Below are 16155 nucleotides of genomic sequence, written 5' to 3'. Positions count from 1 at the left end.
CAATGCCTTTTGTAGTTCTAAGAATGACTATTATTGGCAATGGGTAGGGGTCTAAGGATTGGTTTTATTTTGTTGTAAACATTAATATGACACTTGAAGATTTATAAAGAGGTTTGCCCACTCAAGCCCCAAATGGAAGATAGTATAAATATTGTTATACTCTTTTTACAGGTAAGGAAACCAGGAGTCAGAGAGGTACAGTCAAATGAGGTCTTCTCATTCCAAACCCAGCATCCATTTCTACCTAACAACTGCCTTTGCTCAAAGGAGTTAGTGAAAAATGAGTATTATAACTTCAATTCTTAATTTAAATCCTAGGCTGGCATTTTAGGAGTCCTGGCCAATAAATGAATTATAGGGTATGAAGGGAGCAGAAAGCACTGGAAGGAAATGGAACACACAGCAGGGAGCTATGGAAGGAAATGAACTCCAGTGCTTAAACTCTACCAAATGATGTCATGGGATAAATACAATTATAAACCAACCCTGATAGAAATCCCCAAGTGTGTTCTAGTGGAAAGAGAACTGAATTTACCCCAGCTCCTCTACTTACCATCTGTGGAGCTTTGAGCAAATCTTTTAAACTCTGGTCTTCATCTACAAAACATGGAGGTTGAAACTAGATGAACTCTAAGGTCTTTCAGCTGTAAATCCTTTGATAACATGATTGTCCTTAAGTTCCTTACTTAGTACAACCACAGAAACCTTTGTTCCTCATTGTCCAGATGATTTTTCTACCCCTATATTTTCCTTCTAAGCTTCAGATCCTTTCTCCTACTCCCACCCCAGTCCATGGGACTATTTCTTCCCATCTATCCCAACCCTCAACCCTGGTTCCTACTTCTGACTTTACCCTAATGCTGGATGATAAGGTTTGGGATACAGGGACATGGATGAGTTTTTTGAGAGAAGAATGACAGAAGAGCCTGGGTTCATTGTTAATTCTCACTATCCTCCAACCTTTAAACCCATCGTTTACTCCCCTTTAATTCCCCCTACCCCTAGTTGGTCCTAACTTCATTCCTTCCTTTCTTCTACCTAAGTTATTGTTCTACTCTTCTTCTCACTTTCCACAAGTAAGAGCCTCCATTTCCCTGATTCCTACCTTCTGTCTAGTCCCCTGTGCCTAGAATTGCAACCTCAAGGCACCTTTTGTTACCCAAATGGCTGACTGGTAATGGAAGAGGAAATACTGCTGGGACTGAAAAGAGGACAAAGGTCAGGTAGGAAGGTAGAGAAGATCATGAGATCATTGATTTAAAGCTAAAAGATTTTAAGAAGTCACCTAGTTCCAGCCTTCTTATTTTACAGATGAAGATATAGATATCCAGAGAGGTTGAGGGATTTGCCTAAAGTAAGAACATAAAGAATAAGTGGCAGATGATATTTGAACCCAAGTCTTCTTGACTCTCAATTCAGTGCTTTACCCCCTACACAGATGTGTTCCTTTGTTCTCATTTTGGAAGGATGGATCCATTTTCATGGATCATTTTCATGGAAATACAGTTGAATGTGGTTGCAGTTAGGTTCTATGCTCATATTGATACATTTTGAGATCAGGTATATTGTGAACTAAACAGTCTTTTGATCAGCTATCCTAAGAACCTGACCCTCTGGGTAACCCTGAAATTCCTAAGATATTTTCCTGTAGAAACAAATATCTGACTTAGAAAACTTTTCTAATGCAGTCCAAGCATAGGAAAACTCAATGCAGAGCTGAAAATGACCTTAGGTATCATCTAGGACAATCACTTATTTGGTGGCAAAGAAGACTTAAGAACTGAGAGATACTAAATGACTAACTCAAGATGATACAGTCAGGAAGTAGCAATCCTAAATTTTTGTACAGACAGGAATGAATTTTACCTTCTTTTAAAAGTGAGGAGGAATACTTCTCTTCTGTCTTGAACATTGCTATGGCTCTTGTGTCCAGTAGATTGGGAAAATCTATGGGATTTAGGCTCTTGGACATAGCCATGATTCTTATGCTTAGTAGGACTGGGGAAATTTGGGATATGAGGGTTGAGTGTAGCATTTACTCATATGAGATTAGCAATATTTGTCAGAAATATGATTGCTTTTTCCTCCACATTCATTCCAAATGACAACTGATGTTTTGTTTTCCTCTATACGGAGTTATTTCTGCCCACCTGGCTAGACAGTTTATATTGCAAGTTTGAGTTATTACAGAGCTCTTATTTTTCCTTAATCTACTTACTAACATGGTAGTACCACAATTTCTGAATTGTACTCTTGTAGGTGGTATATGTCAGCCATGTGGCTGCTGCCACCCCTTGCAGACTTTCACTGAAAGGTTTGACTTAGGGGCTAGGCTTTTGGTCTTATCTCCATGTCCCTGGTTTAACTTAAGCACTGTTTGTTTTTGGAGTGCATATGTGTAGCCCCCAGTAGTGAGAGTGGACCCCAGTAAAATCCAGGCCATGATCTGGCCAGGACAGAGTTTGGTTAGTTTAGCACTAGGTTAAAAGATTTTTTTTTTGGAAGATTAAATCCTGTATCTAGGAGGTTGCATGATAACTTGGTGGTGGGAGTGGCATATATCCAGTATTCTGATAAAATGCATGAACCCCTTGCTTGATGCCCCACATAAAGCCAGATTATGGGGAGGTTGCACCCAACCTTTTGTTGTTGCCTTGTAGTGTCTTGCTGTTTTATTGGCTTAGGGATCACTTTCTAGGAGATTGGACACTGTGATTAAGCTTTTTTTTACTTGCTTACTCTGAAACATGCTAAACTTCTGCACTTGCTCAACTAACCTGAGTCTGTGTCCATTCTCCTTTGAGTGCACAGTCTGACTATACACTCTATTAATTTATGAAAGAATGAAAGCTTTCGGTTCCATGAGGTGGTAAGAGCTCATAACACTGAGGCACTGAAATGACTGAATTCATGGCCATCATGATGGCCATTCACGGTGGGCATCTAAGTGAATAAAGTGAATATGAGAGGTTGCAACATGAGCCTAAGCATTCCAAGCAGACCTTGTTGCCTCAAATGCCCCATTTTGTATAAAGCAAAATATCCAATAGGAATAGCCAGTCCTGTTAGACTTTCTGTTATTTGGGGTTCTATTTCAGTCATGATGTTCCTACATGGCAGGTCCTGGAGGTTTCCTTTAATTTAGCATGAGAAACTGGAAGGGACATTTGGCTACTCAGAATTTATTGTTGGCCGACACTCTCTAGATTTATGAATATTGATTATTTTCCATCTCAAATTAAAGTGAATTTGGAGTCTCTGCCTCAGTGTGAGTTGATTACTTTACTCTGGACCTAGCATTTGTTATTTATCATTATCATTATTACTACTATTATTCCATTTGTGGTCTGATTAATATTGTGTGTTTTTTTTTTCCTGCCTCCATCTTCTTTTGACACACTCTGGAAGAAATGTCAAAAAGAGAAGGTTTGATCCAAGTCAGCAAGGCCCCATCTGAAGCCACTGCTCTGGATCAGCTTCCCCTTGTACTCTGGAATTGTGGGTATGAAGTCCTTGCAGCCAATGTTCAGGAACTCTAAGTCAATAAAGAAGAACTGTGGGTGATGACCAGAGAACTAAAGGTGGGGTGAGGGGATGAGGGAAAAGAAAACTGTCCTTTTTGGAGATAAGTTCAGATACTTATCCCTTCCCTACATCTGTCATCAAAGGGGGGGGAAAGACAATCCAGGCATTAGAAGGGAAAAAAAAAAAACCAACTTTCACAATATGTTTGTGGTTTTGTTTTTTGTTTGTTTGTTTTTTTAATGAAAGGAAGAAGGGGCAAAACCAAATCATGTGCAATAAAAGGACCATTTCACAAAAATAAAACAGCAGATGATTTTTTTCCTCTCAGCCTGCTGATACTCAGAATCCTTGAGACGAATGGCATGACTTTTTTTTTCTTTTCATACTGATGACAACTTCAGTGGCATGAAGAACTAATTTTGAAAGGGTATAAACTGCATGGCGTATATACAACAAGCTCACAAGCCAATCCTCAGCAAAGCCTGCAATTGAATTCATAAAGTGAAGAGAACATGTGAACTCAAAGAAGCTGATTTGGGGCTCATTTCATACAGGAACTTCCTTCATCAACTATATAGAATACTGTTCAGTGCTCTCTGTCTCTCTGTCTCTGTCTCTGTCTCTCTCTCTCTCTCTCTCTCTCTCTCTCTCTCTCTCTCCTTAATTCTCTCTCTCCATCTCTCTCTGTCTAAACTCTAGCTCCCTCCTTTTGTTGAGTTACCATTCCCATTGTGTTCTGACCTGGACCAAAGGCCCTTTGGATATGGGAGCTATTGTCTGGACAATGATGCTAATGTATATTTCTTTTAAAAATGTAAATAATGGAAAACGTTTTTGACCTCATTTTCACTAGTCTCTATTGAAAGATTCCTTGTAAAGGCTCTCTGTAAATTTATTTTGTTTTTCTTTTGTTTTGCTCCCCCACCTTTTTTTTTTTGGTAGCATGTTGTATGGTGGGTGTTGGGCTTGCTCAAAAAATGATGGAGATAGCTTGCAGATGCAAGGAGTTTGGGCACAGAACAGATGTGGCTTAAAGTTTGTATGCTCAAAACCAAAAAACTACAATAACAAAATCCACATTAAACTAGACATGTAAATGCAAATGTATGTAATAACTACAAATCTCTAGAATTTTTGATGTCATGCAAAATTTATGTACATAATGTAAGAAAGTAGACACCTTCTCAAATTAATCACAAAAGTGCCAAGTTCATGATTTTAATATTTGGTTTTAACAATTTTCTTTCCCTCTTTCTCATGTGAAAGGAGAACAAGCTTAAATGAAGCCTTAAATTATAATCACAAATGCCCAAAACTTGTGGAAAGCTAAGCTTTCCTTTTTAGTAGTATACATACATATATACATATATACATATATAAATATTCTTGTCAATCTTCCATTCATGTTCCCTCTGTCTCTCCCTCATTGGCTATATAGTAGAATCTCTTCTGGAACCATTACTGGGAGAATAAGACCAACACTTGCCTCCTTGGTTAACTTCGTTATATTGGGCTTTTACTGTATGTAGTTGTGTTTGGGGGAATACAACTTGACTCACAGTAAATCGCAATCCATGTGCAGTGATAAGAAGATTTTACTGTATCGCAATTCTCAGCATATTCTAGGCAGAATTTCTGAGGTAACTTGTGCATGTGAGTCACTCTGAGTTTCCTTCAACATTGCAGACTCCTTCCTATTCCTCATCAGGATAGCTTTGGTTTAAATGTTAGCTATTACCACTAAGTTGTGAACAGACTTTGTTTTGGAGGAACCCTTTTAGATCAGTATTTTGATAGACAACTAAACACACCAGACAAAGAGCTCTGCAGGAAAGGGTCACAGGTAAAAGCCATCTTCAAAAAGGTTCTAAAAAGAACCGACAATTTCCACTCCTTTGGAGGAAAAAATGTGCCATCCAATTTGCTTTTGCTACTGGACTAGTTTTGAAGTTTTGATTTAATCCGTTCCTTGAAAGAAAATAAGGGCAATGACAATAATTGACACCTATTCTTTTGGCTTTGGAAAATACCACCCTTAACACCTTTTTGGTTGCTTTTATTTTTAGGTTTAAAAGTTGAACTTTTCAGGGTATATTAATCATAGTGGTATTTCAATTCAATGCAACAAACATTTATTTAGCACCTATTATGTGCAAGATCTAGGCTAAATATTAAGGATATAGACACAAGCCAACTCAACAAGTACTCTTTAGCTCAGCCTGTGTTGTAGGCATTGAGCAGAAAAAGAAAGACAAAAAAATGATGCCTGCCATCACGGAACTCACAATCTAATGGGGGAGATAATGAGTGAACAAACTATGTGTGACAAAAGAAAAGTCTCTGCCCATGAGGAGATTCCCTTCTATTAACTTATATAGCAGCAACCTTTATTTTTTAATTGCTAAAACAGACCCTATTGCAACATCTTGATACTGTTATTCATGAGTAATAGGTGCTACATATATGTGCAGTCTTTCTGTAGAAATAAGATCTAGGTTTTTATTGTAATAACAGGGCTACAAAAGGGTCTTCCCTTTTGGTCTTCCGAAGACACAAAGTTGTGTCCATGAATTGTAGAAATGGGCTCTTTCACGTTGGGGGAAACTCAGAGTACTTAGAATATTTCCTGCTGTTGCATTGCTTAGTACCTCCCTGTTACTGGATGATACCCACCCTCTGGCAGATACTAAGCTGCTGCTACCTAAATGACCCACATTTTACTTCTGTTCCAGAGGTAAGATGGTGGCTCTAAAGAAACACCATTTGCTATTCGTAAACAAGTTCAGTCTATCCCGTTCAACTTTTGAGCAATTCTCAAACAACATTGTGATGTGCGATGTTATATTTAAATCAGACCACAGTGGTCCCCAGATATTATGTACATATGGCCAGTGTCTGTGTAACTTTTTGTTACACCAGCAGTTTTGTAGGTGATAGGAACCTAATGCTCCGATGTTCAATTACTTGCACATATGTGTAAAATCCACAAGCTTTATGCTGTGTCTACATTGAATAAAAATAAAGGGAACCTAACACCCAAAATGGTTAAAACAGAAGAGAAACAATTTTAAAATCGAGGATAAGAATCACCTTTCCAGTGGTGTTTTGGGCTGTAGAATTTCCACCCTTCCACAGCATACCATTTGATTTTGTACATGCCGTTCTGTTGCTCGATGTTGTGGGGGTGTATCTTCTATTAATTGGAGCCCATAGCCCAAGCCGATCACTTTTTAATATTACTCAACAAGGATAAGTGTTAAGTGCTGACAAGTTCCCATTTCACCTGCTCTACTTCTGCTGCACTAATTAACGACGTTGGGGTGAGAAGATGTGTGCTAAAGATGATGCTCATGCTGGTATGCTGCATGATTCTACTGAATTAGAGCTAACCCTACTAGACAAATGAATCGAACATATAGGTGCATGTTAAGAACCAAGAACCACATAGAACTCTGGAGTTTTACCAAGTTTTCTTTACTATGCAAAGATGGGTATTGCACAAACAAAATTCAAAGACTAGTAGCTGAGGAATTTTACAAAACAATACTTGAATTTATTTTGTTTAAAAGCATCCCATCACGTTTTCTAGTCACTCTCACTTTCTCCATGAATCTTCTTTTAAAAATGATTTGTAATTATTTTTTAAGTGCACAGTTGGATGTTTCAAATCCATTTTGATTTAAATTTAATAACTCATTCATATCTTGTTGGCTGCTGATGAATGGAGATTCAATAGTCATTACTCTGCATCTTCTAGTCTAACGAGTATTAAAACTTTCACGAACATAGAATGTTGTCGCTTTATGTTTTACTCATTTTCTTGCTATTCTTTTCTGTATTCTCTCATGTTGTTTATTAAATGTCTGCTCAGAATCTCAACTGTGTGCTAGAAACAGTCCTTTTAATGAACAATTAGCTTACAATTCCAGCATTGAATCCAAATGGGCCAAATAAAATAAATGTTTTGATGAAAGATGGATACCTCCCCTCCTCAGGAATCAGGCTTCCTGGCATGAGAAGACTTAGAGACAAGGGAACCTGCTCTTTTTCTGAATTATGAATGGTGGTGGGAACATCAATGATACTAGATTTGAGAGTGAAACCAATTAGTTTCAAAATACAAGTATCCCTTCCATATTGCAACTTTCTCCATCATGATGTTAATATATCATGGGTTGGCATAAGAAAGGAAAGGGGAAATTTGGGGGAGTCTTGTGGAAGCTGCAGATGAAACACAAAGGCCAACAGACAGCACAGAGAAACTCAGAAATGCATAAAATATGTGTATAGAATTATATGCCAATATATTTTATCTTTTAATCCCATAAACATACACAAATTTTTTAAAAAGTTAAAATAAGTAAAATGTTATAGTAGGGAATTTCAAAGGTTATTTAATTTTTTTCTTTTATCATACATGTGGTATGTTTAGTGTTATTCACAATTTTGTTTTATTTTTTAAAAGTTCCTATTTATTTTATATTTTTAAATTTCTTTTTTCAGAGAGTATTTTTATTTAACATTGGCCTATATATATAACCTCTGACCAAATTCTTGACCCAAATTTTACAATAAGGTACTGTAAATGTCCCATGAAAGGAAAAGAAAAAAATCCAATTTCTTCTTTGGAATGAAGGGTCAAAAATTTATGTGGATTTCCCAGATCATGGGGGTGTAATACTCCTAAACCCCACAATGTGGAAGGGATACCTATGTATAAAATACACTACTTTTATTGCTGGGAAGGTCCAGTAGTGAACTATTGGGAAAACATTTTGAATTTGATGATTCTTTGCCCTAATTATTTTTATTTCTGAACTATAAAGAAAACAGATCAAAAGAACTAGTTTCAAACCCTACCCTTTGTTTTGGCTAATTCATTTTCCATTGAGTCCAGTTCTTCCTGACTCCATTTGAGGTTTTCTTGGCAAAATGACTGAAGTGATTTGCCATTTTCTTCTCCAGTTCATTTGACAGATAAGGAAATTGAGGCAAATCGGGTTAAGCAACTTGCCCAGGTTCACATGGCTAGTATGTGTCTGAGACCAGATTTGAACTCAAGAAAAATGAGTCTTCCTGACTCCAGACTTGGTACTCTATCCACTGAGCCACCTACCTGTCCCAATCCCACCTTTAATGCTTGTGGTCTCTATGACCTTAGATAAGTCCTCAATCTCACTTTAGCCTTAATTTCCTGATCTGCAAAATGAGGAGGTTGAACTGGTTTCTGGAGTTGCACAGGTCAACTATATTTTGATCAAATAAATTACTAACAAAATAATCCAAATAAGGTCCACACATTTCTTTTGCTCCCTGATCTAGCTTATGCAAAAAAATCTGAGTGTGAGCAATTATACTCATAATATGAGAGGCAGAGAGGAGGACAATAAGAGTGACAAATTTGGAGAGTAATGATTATTTTTAAAAGTTTATTCCTTAAGTTTAATGAAATGCTAAAAAACTCAGTAAATTATATTTTCTATGATGATTTTACAAAATTATTCTTTAACTTATCTCCAGTTTTTTAGATCTTCTTTTAAGTGTATAGCCTATGTGGGGCAGCTAGGAGGCTCAGTGGAGTAAGAGCCAACACTAAGGACAGGAGGTTCTGTTTTCTAATTGGCCTAAGACACTTCTTAGCTGTGTGACCCTGGGCAAGTCAGGTAACCCCAATTACCTAGCCTATCTACTGGCTTGGAACTAATAACAGTATTGATTCCAAGAAGGAAGGCAAGGTTTTTTTTTTTTTTAAAGAATAAAGCCTATATCCAGGGATGATCTATGTGAAAATATTTTTGTTGTTCAGTTGTGTCCTGTTGTCCACGAGTATATGGGCATTGTCCATAGGATTTTTTTGGCAAAGATACTGGAGAGGTTTTCCATGTTCTTTTCCAGTGTGTTCCCATTTTACAGATGAGGAACTGAAACAAATAGGACTTAAGTGACTTGCCCTGAGTTATACAGCCAGTACTTGTCTAAGACTGGATTTGGACTCAGAATTTCCTGACTCCAGCCCCAGCATACTATCTGCTGCACCATCTAGCTGCCCTGATCAAAATAAAAATATTAATGCTACTTTATTTGATGTGGATTGAAACTATTGAAAAATTCATGGAATATGAAATTGTATTTCAGACAAATGTGGTTACCATTCCGGCACCCATCTGGGCCAATTCAATGTGGGAATATAAAATTTATGAATTATACAACCAAGGTTCTAATCTTCGGGGTGCTGTTATCTTGCCATACAGAAACACCTCTACGTGCTTCCTTTTTTCCAATTTCTCCAATAAGATTAGTGTTTTGTTTTGTTTTTTTGCAAATGGATTATTCCTGGCATTGGGGATAAAGTGTAGAATGCAGAATCAAGAAGAGTGGAGTTCAAATCCTATGTCAGGTCTTTACTTTCTGTGTGATGATAAGAAAATCACTCAAGTTCCATGTAGTATCAGTTTCCTCATCTATAAAATGGATACCTGTAGTACCTACCTCACAAAGTCATGGTGAGATGAGAATGTGATGATGTAAACAAAGCACCTTACAAGATTTCGAAGACATACCCTTTGGGGCAACGAGGCGGCTCTGTAGATTGAGAGCCAGACCCAGAGATGTGACCTGGAGCAAGTCATTTAACCCCAGTTGCCTTGTCCTTACAGCTCTTCTGTCTTGGAACTAGTATTTAGTATCATTGTACAACAGAAAGTAATAGTTAAAAATAACAATAACATCATTTTCCAGGAAAAACACCCATCAGGTAATGCATTTCAAGCCAAATTAAATTATTTTGAATTTATAGAATCAAGGGGCAGCTAGATGGTGCTATGAATTAAGCAACATATCCAGAGTCAAGAAGATCTGAGTTCAAATGTGACTTCAGATACTAGCCAAGTGACCCTGGGCTAGGCAAATGACTTAACTTTCTTTGCCTCCATTTCCTCATTTATAAAATAAGCGGGAGAAGGAAATGGCAAACCACTTGAGTGTGTTTACTGAGAAAAGCCCAAATGGGGTCATGGAGAGTCACATACAGCTGAAATCAGTGAAAAACAGCAACCACACTGTTGCATCATGGATTCAGAGCTACAAGAGACGTTGAAAGGCATCTGGTCCAATGGCTCATTTTTCAAGAGGGGGAAGATATGGTCTTGAAAAGTTCAGAGAGGTTTCCACACAACATTTCACAAGCAGAAATAGCAAGCTGAGATCTGAATCCAGAAGGGCTTGTGAGTCCAAATCCCACATTCTTTCTATGGACCTCCACAGTTGACCATCTCCATTAATAAGGATAATATAGAGTTTAATATATATGGTCACTCCTGCCAATACATACATATATACACATATATGTGTAACATCCCATTTCATTCTAATAATGTCCTCAACAAAATGAATCTGCCTGTCTTAGATCAAAGCTGTAGAAGAGGTTGCTTAAAATTATACACAAATGGGGCAGCTAGGTGGCTCAGTGGATAGAGACCCAAGCCTGGAGATGGGAGGTCCTGGGTTCAAATCTGTTCTTAAACACTTGGGCACTTCCCCATGTGACTCAGACGGCAAGTCACTCCCAATTCCCTAGTCCTTGCTTTTTTTCCCTTTTTTTGCCTTGGAACCAATACTTGGTATAGATTCTAAGACATAAGGAAAGTGTTGGTTTGTTTTTTTAATAATCCTACAATACAGTTAGGAGAACTAGTTTTAGCTAGAATTCGTAGCCTGTCTCAGAACCATATGGGGTCCTTTTCCTATGACTTCCAGATCAAACTTCCATTGGACAAATCAGATATACCTGGCAACATTAGTTAAAAGATTTGCTTTAACACATTTTTAAGAGTATTCATTAATGGGGGCAGCTGGGTAGCTCAGTGGATTGAGAACCAGGCCAAGAGATGGGAGGTCCTGAGTTCAAAGCTGGCCTCAGACACTTCCCAGCTGTGTGACCCTGGGCAAGTCACCTGACCCTCATTGCCTAGCCCTTCCCACTCTTCTGCCTTGGAACCAATACCCAATATTGATCCCAAGACAGAAGATAAGGACTAAAAAAAAAAAGAGTATTCATTAACAAGGAAGGATAATGTTATGGAGAGAGTACATTGCTTAGAGTTAGGAAGTCTGGGTTGGAATGCCCCCTCAGATATTACTGGCTAACTGTGATGATGGTGAACCACATTACCTACCTAAGCTTGTTACCCCATATATAAAATGGGATAACAGTATCTATAGTTTCTACCTCACAGGATTGTTGTGAGGCTTAAAGGAAATGATAGATGTTCATCCCAGGGCTCCCCAAGAACACTGGGCTCAGATAGACCAGGGGTTCAAAATTCAGGCTTGACCTCAAATGGTCAGGTTCTCTTCCTTTGGCCAGTTGTCATCAGTCGAGTTAAGTCAAGAAAGTCTCCAATAAAAATTAGTGACAGATTATGCTGTGGATGTGCCCAGATTATGTGTGACAGTCGCAAATCCTGCACAGATACTCAGCATATAACAGTGGTTGACTTTGGGTCAAGGCAGGGAGGTGGCACAGTGGATAAAGTGCTGGGCCTGGAGTCAGAAAGACTCATCTTCATGAGTTCAAATATGACCTCAGACACTTATTAGTTGGGTGACCCTGGGCATGGCACTTAACCCTGTTTGCCTCAGTTCTTCATCTGTCAAATGAGCCGGAGAAGGGAATGGGAAATCACTCTTTGCCATGAAAATCCCTCCTGGGGTCAGGAAGAGTTGGACATGACTGAAATGACTGAACAGCAACAACAACAATGAGTTTTGGGAAATCTTTATTAAGCCCCAGAAGAAATCCAGACTGGATAGTACCAAGCCATAGATGCTCATTAATAAATGCACAAGTGTAAACCACTCAAATAATCCACTAGTAGTATCCTAGAAAGAAACTGAACATGGGGTTTTCATCTGACCCTCTATCATTCCAGTCAGTATCTCCTTCCCACATTGTCCTACATAGTCTCCCTGAAAGTGGCATTTTAGCCCTGTAGTTTAGACATCTTTCAAAGGCTAACATACTTGGGAACTTTCTAAGCAAGCAACACTAACTAACTGGATATGCCCTGTTTGAATCAGTCACTTTATTATCCAAGTAGGGTGCCACAAAGGAACCATGTGAATTGTATTCTCCCTTATCAAACAGAGGATGCATCAGAAAATATTATCACCATAAAGTCCATCACTAAAATGTTTGAATTTGATGTCATTATAAGCCAACTCTCAAAGCTGATCCTGATGCTGCCCAGGGCATTTCCCTCCTTTGGCAGATAGAGGACTAAATTTTGAGATAAAGCTGCCAAGGGGATTCAAATCCTCCTTCCCCTACACATAAGTTTGAGGTTTAGGAAGTGTGTCCTTGAACAACCCTCTGAGTCAAGCAATGAGCATTTGTTTCTCATTTCCCTGTGCCTCTCCGTTGTGTCTATTACTACACCTGGTGCTGGGAAAAGATTACATTTTCTTCCTTGGTGTACTCTGGAAGAAGTTGGCAAGGGAAAGGATCAGGACCAATTCCCCCAGAATGAAGTCCCTAAAGAGACGTCAATTTACTTTTGTAGCCCATGAGAGGGCTCTTTCCAATAGACCACTTTATGATTTATATATGAATAGCTCTAGAAAGTTTATAGCCTTAGATCAAAGTAGGAGGGTTAGATGATGAAGTTGAATATTAGCCAAATACTTACTAATGAAAACACATATTTGCATTGTGCTTTAAGGTTTGCAAAACACTCTACAGAAGTAAGGGGTTGGGGATGGGGATCCTGGAAATTCTTGATCAAATGGAGGAGCTGCTCCAATCAAACTGATAAAATAATAGGATTTGGGCCATCATCAGTCCCTAATCAAATTGAAAAAACACCCAGGCAAACTGATAAGACAGAGAGAACTAGAGACTGAGAGACTAAAGAGTTAGGCACTTTTCTGTCTGCCATACACTATAATTTCTCCTTATCCATCTCTAGCTTTTAGACTTTGGGAAACTCAATTGATGTCCCTAAGTTTCAGCTTCCTCTTTGGTCAAATGAAAGGGTAGATTATGTGACCTCTTAGGTCACTTCAAGCTCTAAAATGAGTCCATAAAAAAGGATGCTTCTCCTCCTATGTTTCTCTTGTGTGAACAACTAACACTCCCAAAATGATGACAAATATTTACATATCACTTAAGTTTTTTAAACCCTTATCTTCCATCTTAGAATCAGTGCTGTATATCAGTTCTAAGGCAGAAGAATGGCAAGGGCTAGGCAATGGAGGTTAAGTGACTTGCCCAGAGTCACACAGCTGGGAAGTAGGTCAGGCCAAATTTGAACCTTCTTTCTTTAGGTCTGTCTCTCTATCCACTGAGCCATCTAGCAGTCCCCATAGCACTTTACAAAATGCATTCTCCACCACAACCCTTGGGGAAAGTGGTGCAAATATTATTTTGCTCAGTTTCAGTCATGGCTAATTCTTGGTAAGCCCATTTGAAGTTTTCTTGGCAGAGATACTGGAGTGTATCCTTCTCCAGTTGATTTTACAAATGAGTAAACTGAGGTAAATAGGGTGAAGTGACTTCCCCAGGGTCACATAGCTAAGAAGTGTCCAAGGCTAGATTTGACTTCATGAAGATGAGTCTTCCTGACTTTAGGCTGTATCCACTGTGCCACCTAATGAGCATTATTTATCTCTTTATTGATGAAGAAATAGATTCAGAAAGATCAGGTGACTTATCAATGATTTCACAAGAAGTATAAGACCCTTGATCTAGAGTGAAGTTTCCTGACTATTCATTTCATCTCATTATTTCTTTCAGATTCCAGTCCTGACTTGATATTTCTTTCTTTTCTTTTTCTCATCTTTTAAACCCTTACCTTGTGTCTCAGCATCAATAATGAGATTCAGTTCCAAAGCAGAAAAGGGGTTAGGGATAGGAAAATGGGGTTAAGTGGGTCAAACAACTGGAAAGTTGTTAAAATCTGAGGATAGATTTTAGCTTAGGTCCTACTGACCTTATATTTCTATGGATTTTCCCACTGACACTATCATGCCGAGGAATATAATGATTGTTGCAAATTTAGAGCTAGAGGTCATCTAGTCCGACTTTCTTACTCTATAGGTGAGAAAACTGAATCCCAAAGAATTGAAATGTTTATTAATTATTAACCATTGCAAGGATCTGCTCAAGATCACACAGGAAATAAGGGAGAAAGCTGGGAAACAAATTGAGCACTCTTTCCAATGCACCATGTTGTCAGCAATAATAAATGAGAATTCTCAATCTGGAAACATTTGAATTTCTCTTGGCAAAAGACCTATGATAATTTGGGTGTAGTGTGAGGAGGTAGGAGGGGGAAGCTATAATAGCTTTATAACCATCATTTTGTAAGTTGTTCAATTAAACAAGAGGTCAGAATAATTTCCATAATGCTACATTGCTTCCTGCCAGAAAGAATTAGCGTTTGCCTTTTTGACTGCTATGCCTTGGAGAAGACAGCAGGGTATCCTATCCAGCCAAAATTACATTTGCCTGCTGTTTTCAAAAATTCGCCCACAATTCTTGTTCTTCATCCAAGCCACTGGACAGATCTTTAAAAGTTGAAGGAGAAAAAATGAGGCAGTGTCATGTCAGAAATGGCTGTTAAATTGATAAATACAATTGTAGGCTTTAACAAAGCTAGAGACCTTAAAGATCATCTACTCCTTGACTTTTTGACCTTTTTTTGTGTCATGGTCCCCTTTGACAGTCAGTCTGGTGAAGCCTTTGGTTCCCTTCACCGAATAATGTTTTTAAATGCACAAAAGAAAGTACACGAGATTACAAAGGAAACCAATTGTATAAACATATAGCTATCAAAAACAATGCTCAATATTCCTTACACTTGGAAGATGGTTCTGCCAGGTAATCAATCAATCAATCCAGAGATAGTTATTAATTGCTTACTATGCTGGGTATTATGCTAGATGTTGGAAATAAAAAGACAACCATTGTCCATGAGGAGTTTATATTCTCCTGGGAAGACAGCATGTAAATAAGTATATACAAGATAAATACAAATAGAAGTGGAATTGGAGTAGATGACGAAATCAGGAAAGGAAGGCTTCATATAGGTTTCTCTTGAGTAGAGTTTTGAAGGAAAAAGAAACCAAGTGGTGGTGCACACCTATACTCCTGCTATAATGGATACTGAGGCTGACATATCTCTGGAATCAAGGTGGTAAATCTCTGGAAGCCAGAAGTCAGGAGTTGGAAGGGTGACAAAGTAGGAGTTGGAAATGGAAAAAGTGAACAAATCAGTTGTAGGATCAGGATGGGAGTAGTTATGTTAGAAAGATAGAAAGAAAGAAAAGAAAAGAAAGAAAAGAAAAGAAAAGAAAAGAAAGAAAGAAAGAAAGAAAGAAAGAAAGAAAGAAAGAAAGAAAGAAAGAAAGAAAGAAAGAAAGAAAGAAAGAAAGAAAGAAAGAAAGAAAGAAAGAAAGAAAGAAAGAAAGAAAGAAAGAAAGAAAGAAAGAAAGAAAGAAAGAAAGAAAGAAAGAAAGAAAGGAAGGAAGGAAGGAAGGAAGGAAGGAAGGAAGGAAGGGAGAAAAGAGAGAAGGAAGGGAAGGAAAGAAGGAAGGGAGGGGAAGAAGGAAGGAAGAAGGGAAAGGAGAGAA

The 16155-nt window shown here is 38.1% G+C and overlaps 1 protein-coding gene across 3 annotated transcripts in view; it reads left to right on the top strand.

Annotated features, from left to right (window-relative positions):
- ADAM23 (ADAM metallopeptidase domain 23) overlaps positions 1-7404 on the top strand; it is a 242799-nt gene extending 235395 nt beyond the window's left edge. For all 3 annotated transcript variants that reach the window (XM_016425122.2, XM_001370517.4, XM_007501857.3), the window contains one exon: positions 3409-7404. In XM_016425122.2, coding sequence (XP_016280608.1) covers positions 3409-3539 — 131 coding nt within the window. In that variant the 3' untranslated portion in view covers positions 3540-7404. The remainder of the gene's footprint in view (positions 1-3408) is intronic.
- Positions 7405-16155: the final 8751 nt, after the last annotated feature.

Source organism: Monodelphis domestica, chromosome 8 (assembly GCF_027887165.1).
Source record: "Monodelphis domestica isolate mMonDom1 chromosome 8, mMonDom1.pri, whole genome shotgun sequence".
Classification (NCBI taxonomy): Eukaryota; Metazoa; Chordata; class Mammalia; order Didelphimorphia; family Didelphidae; genus Monodelphis; species Monodelphis domestica.
The sequence above is the reverse complement of the archived record's forward strand: the minus strand, read 5'-3'. Positions and strand labels throughout refer to the sequence as shown.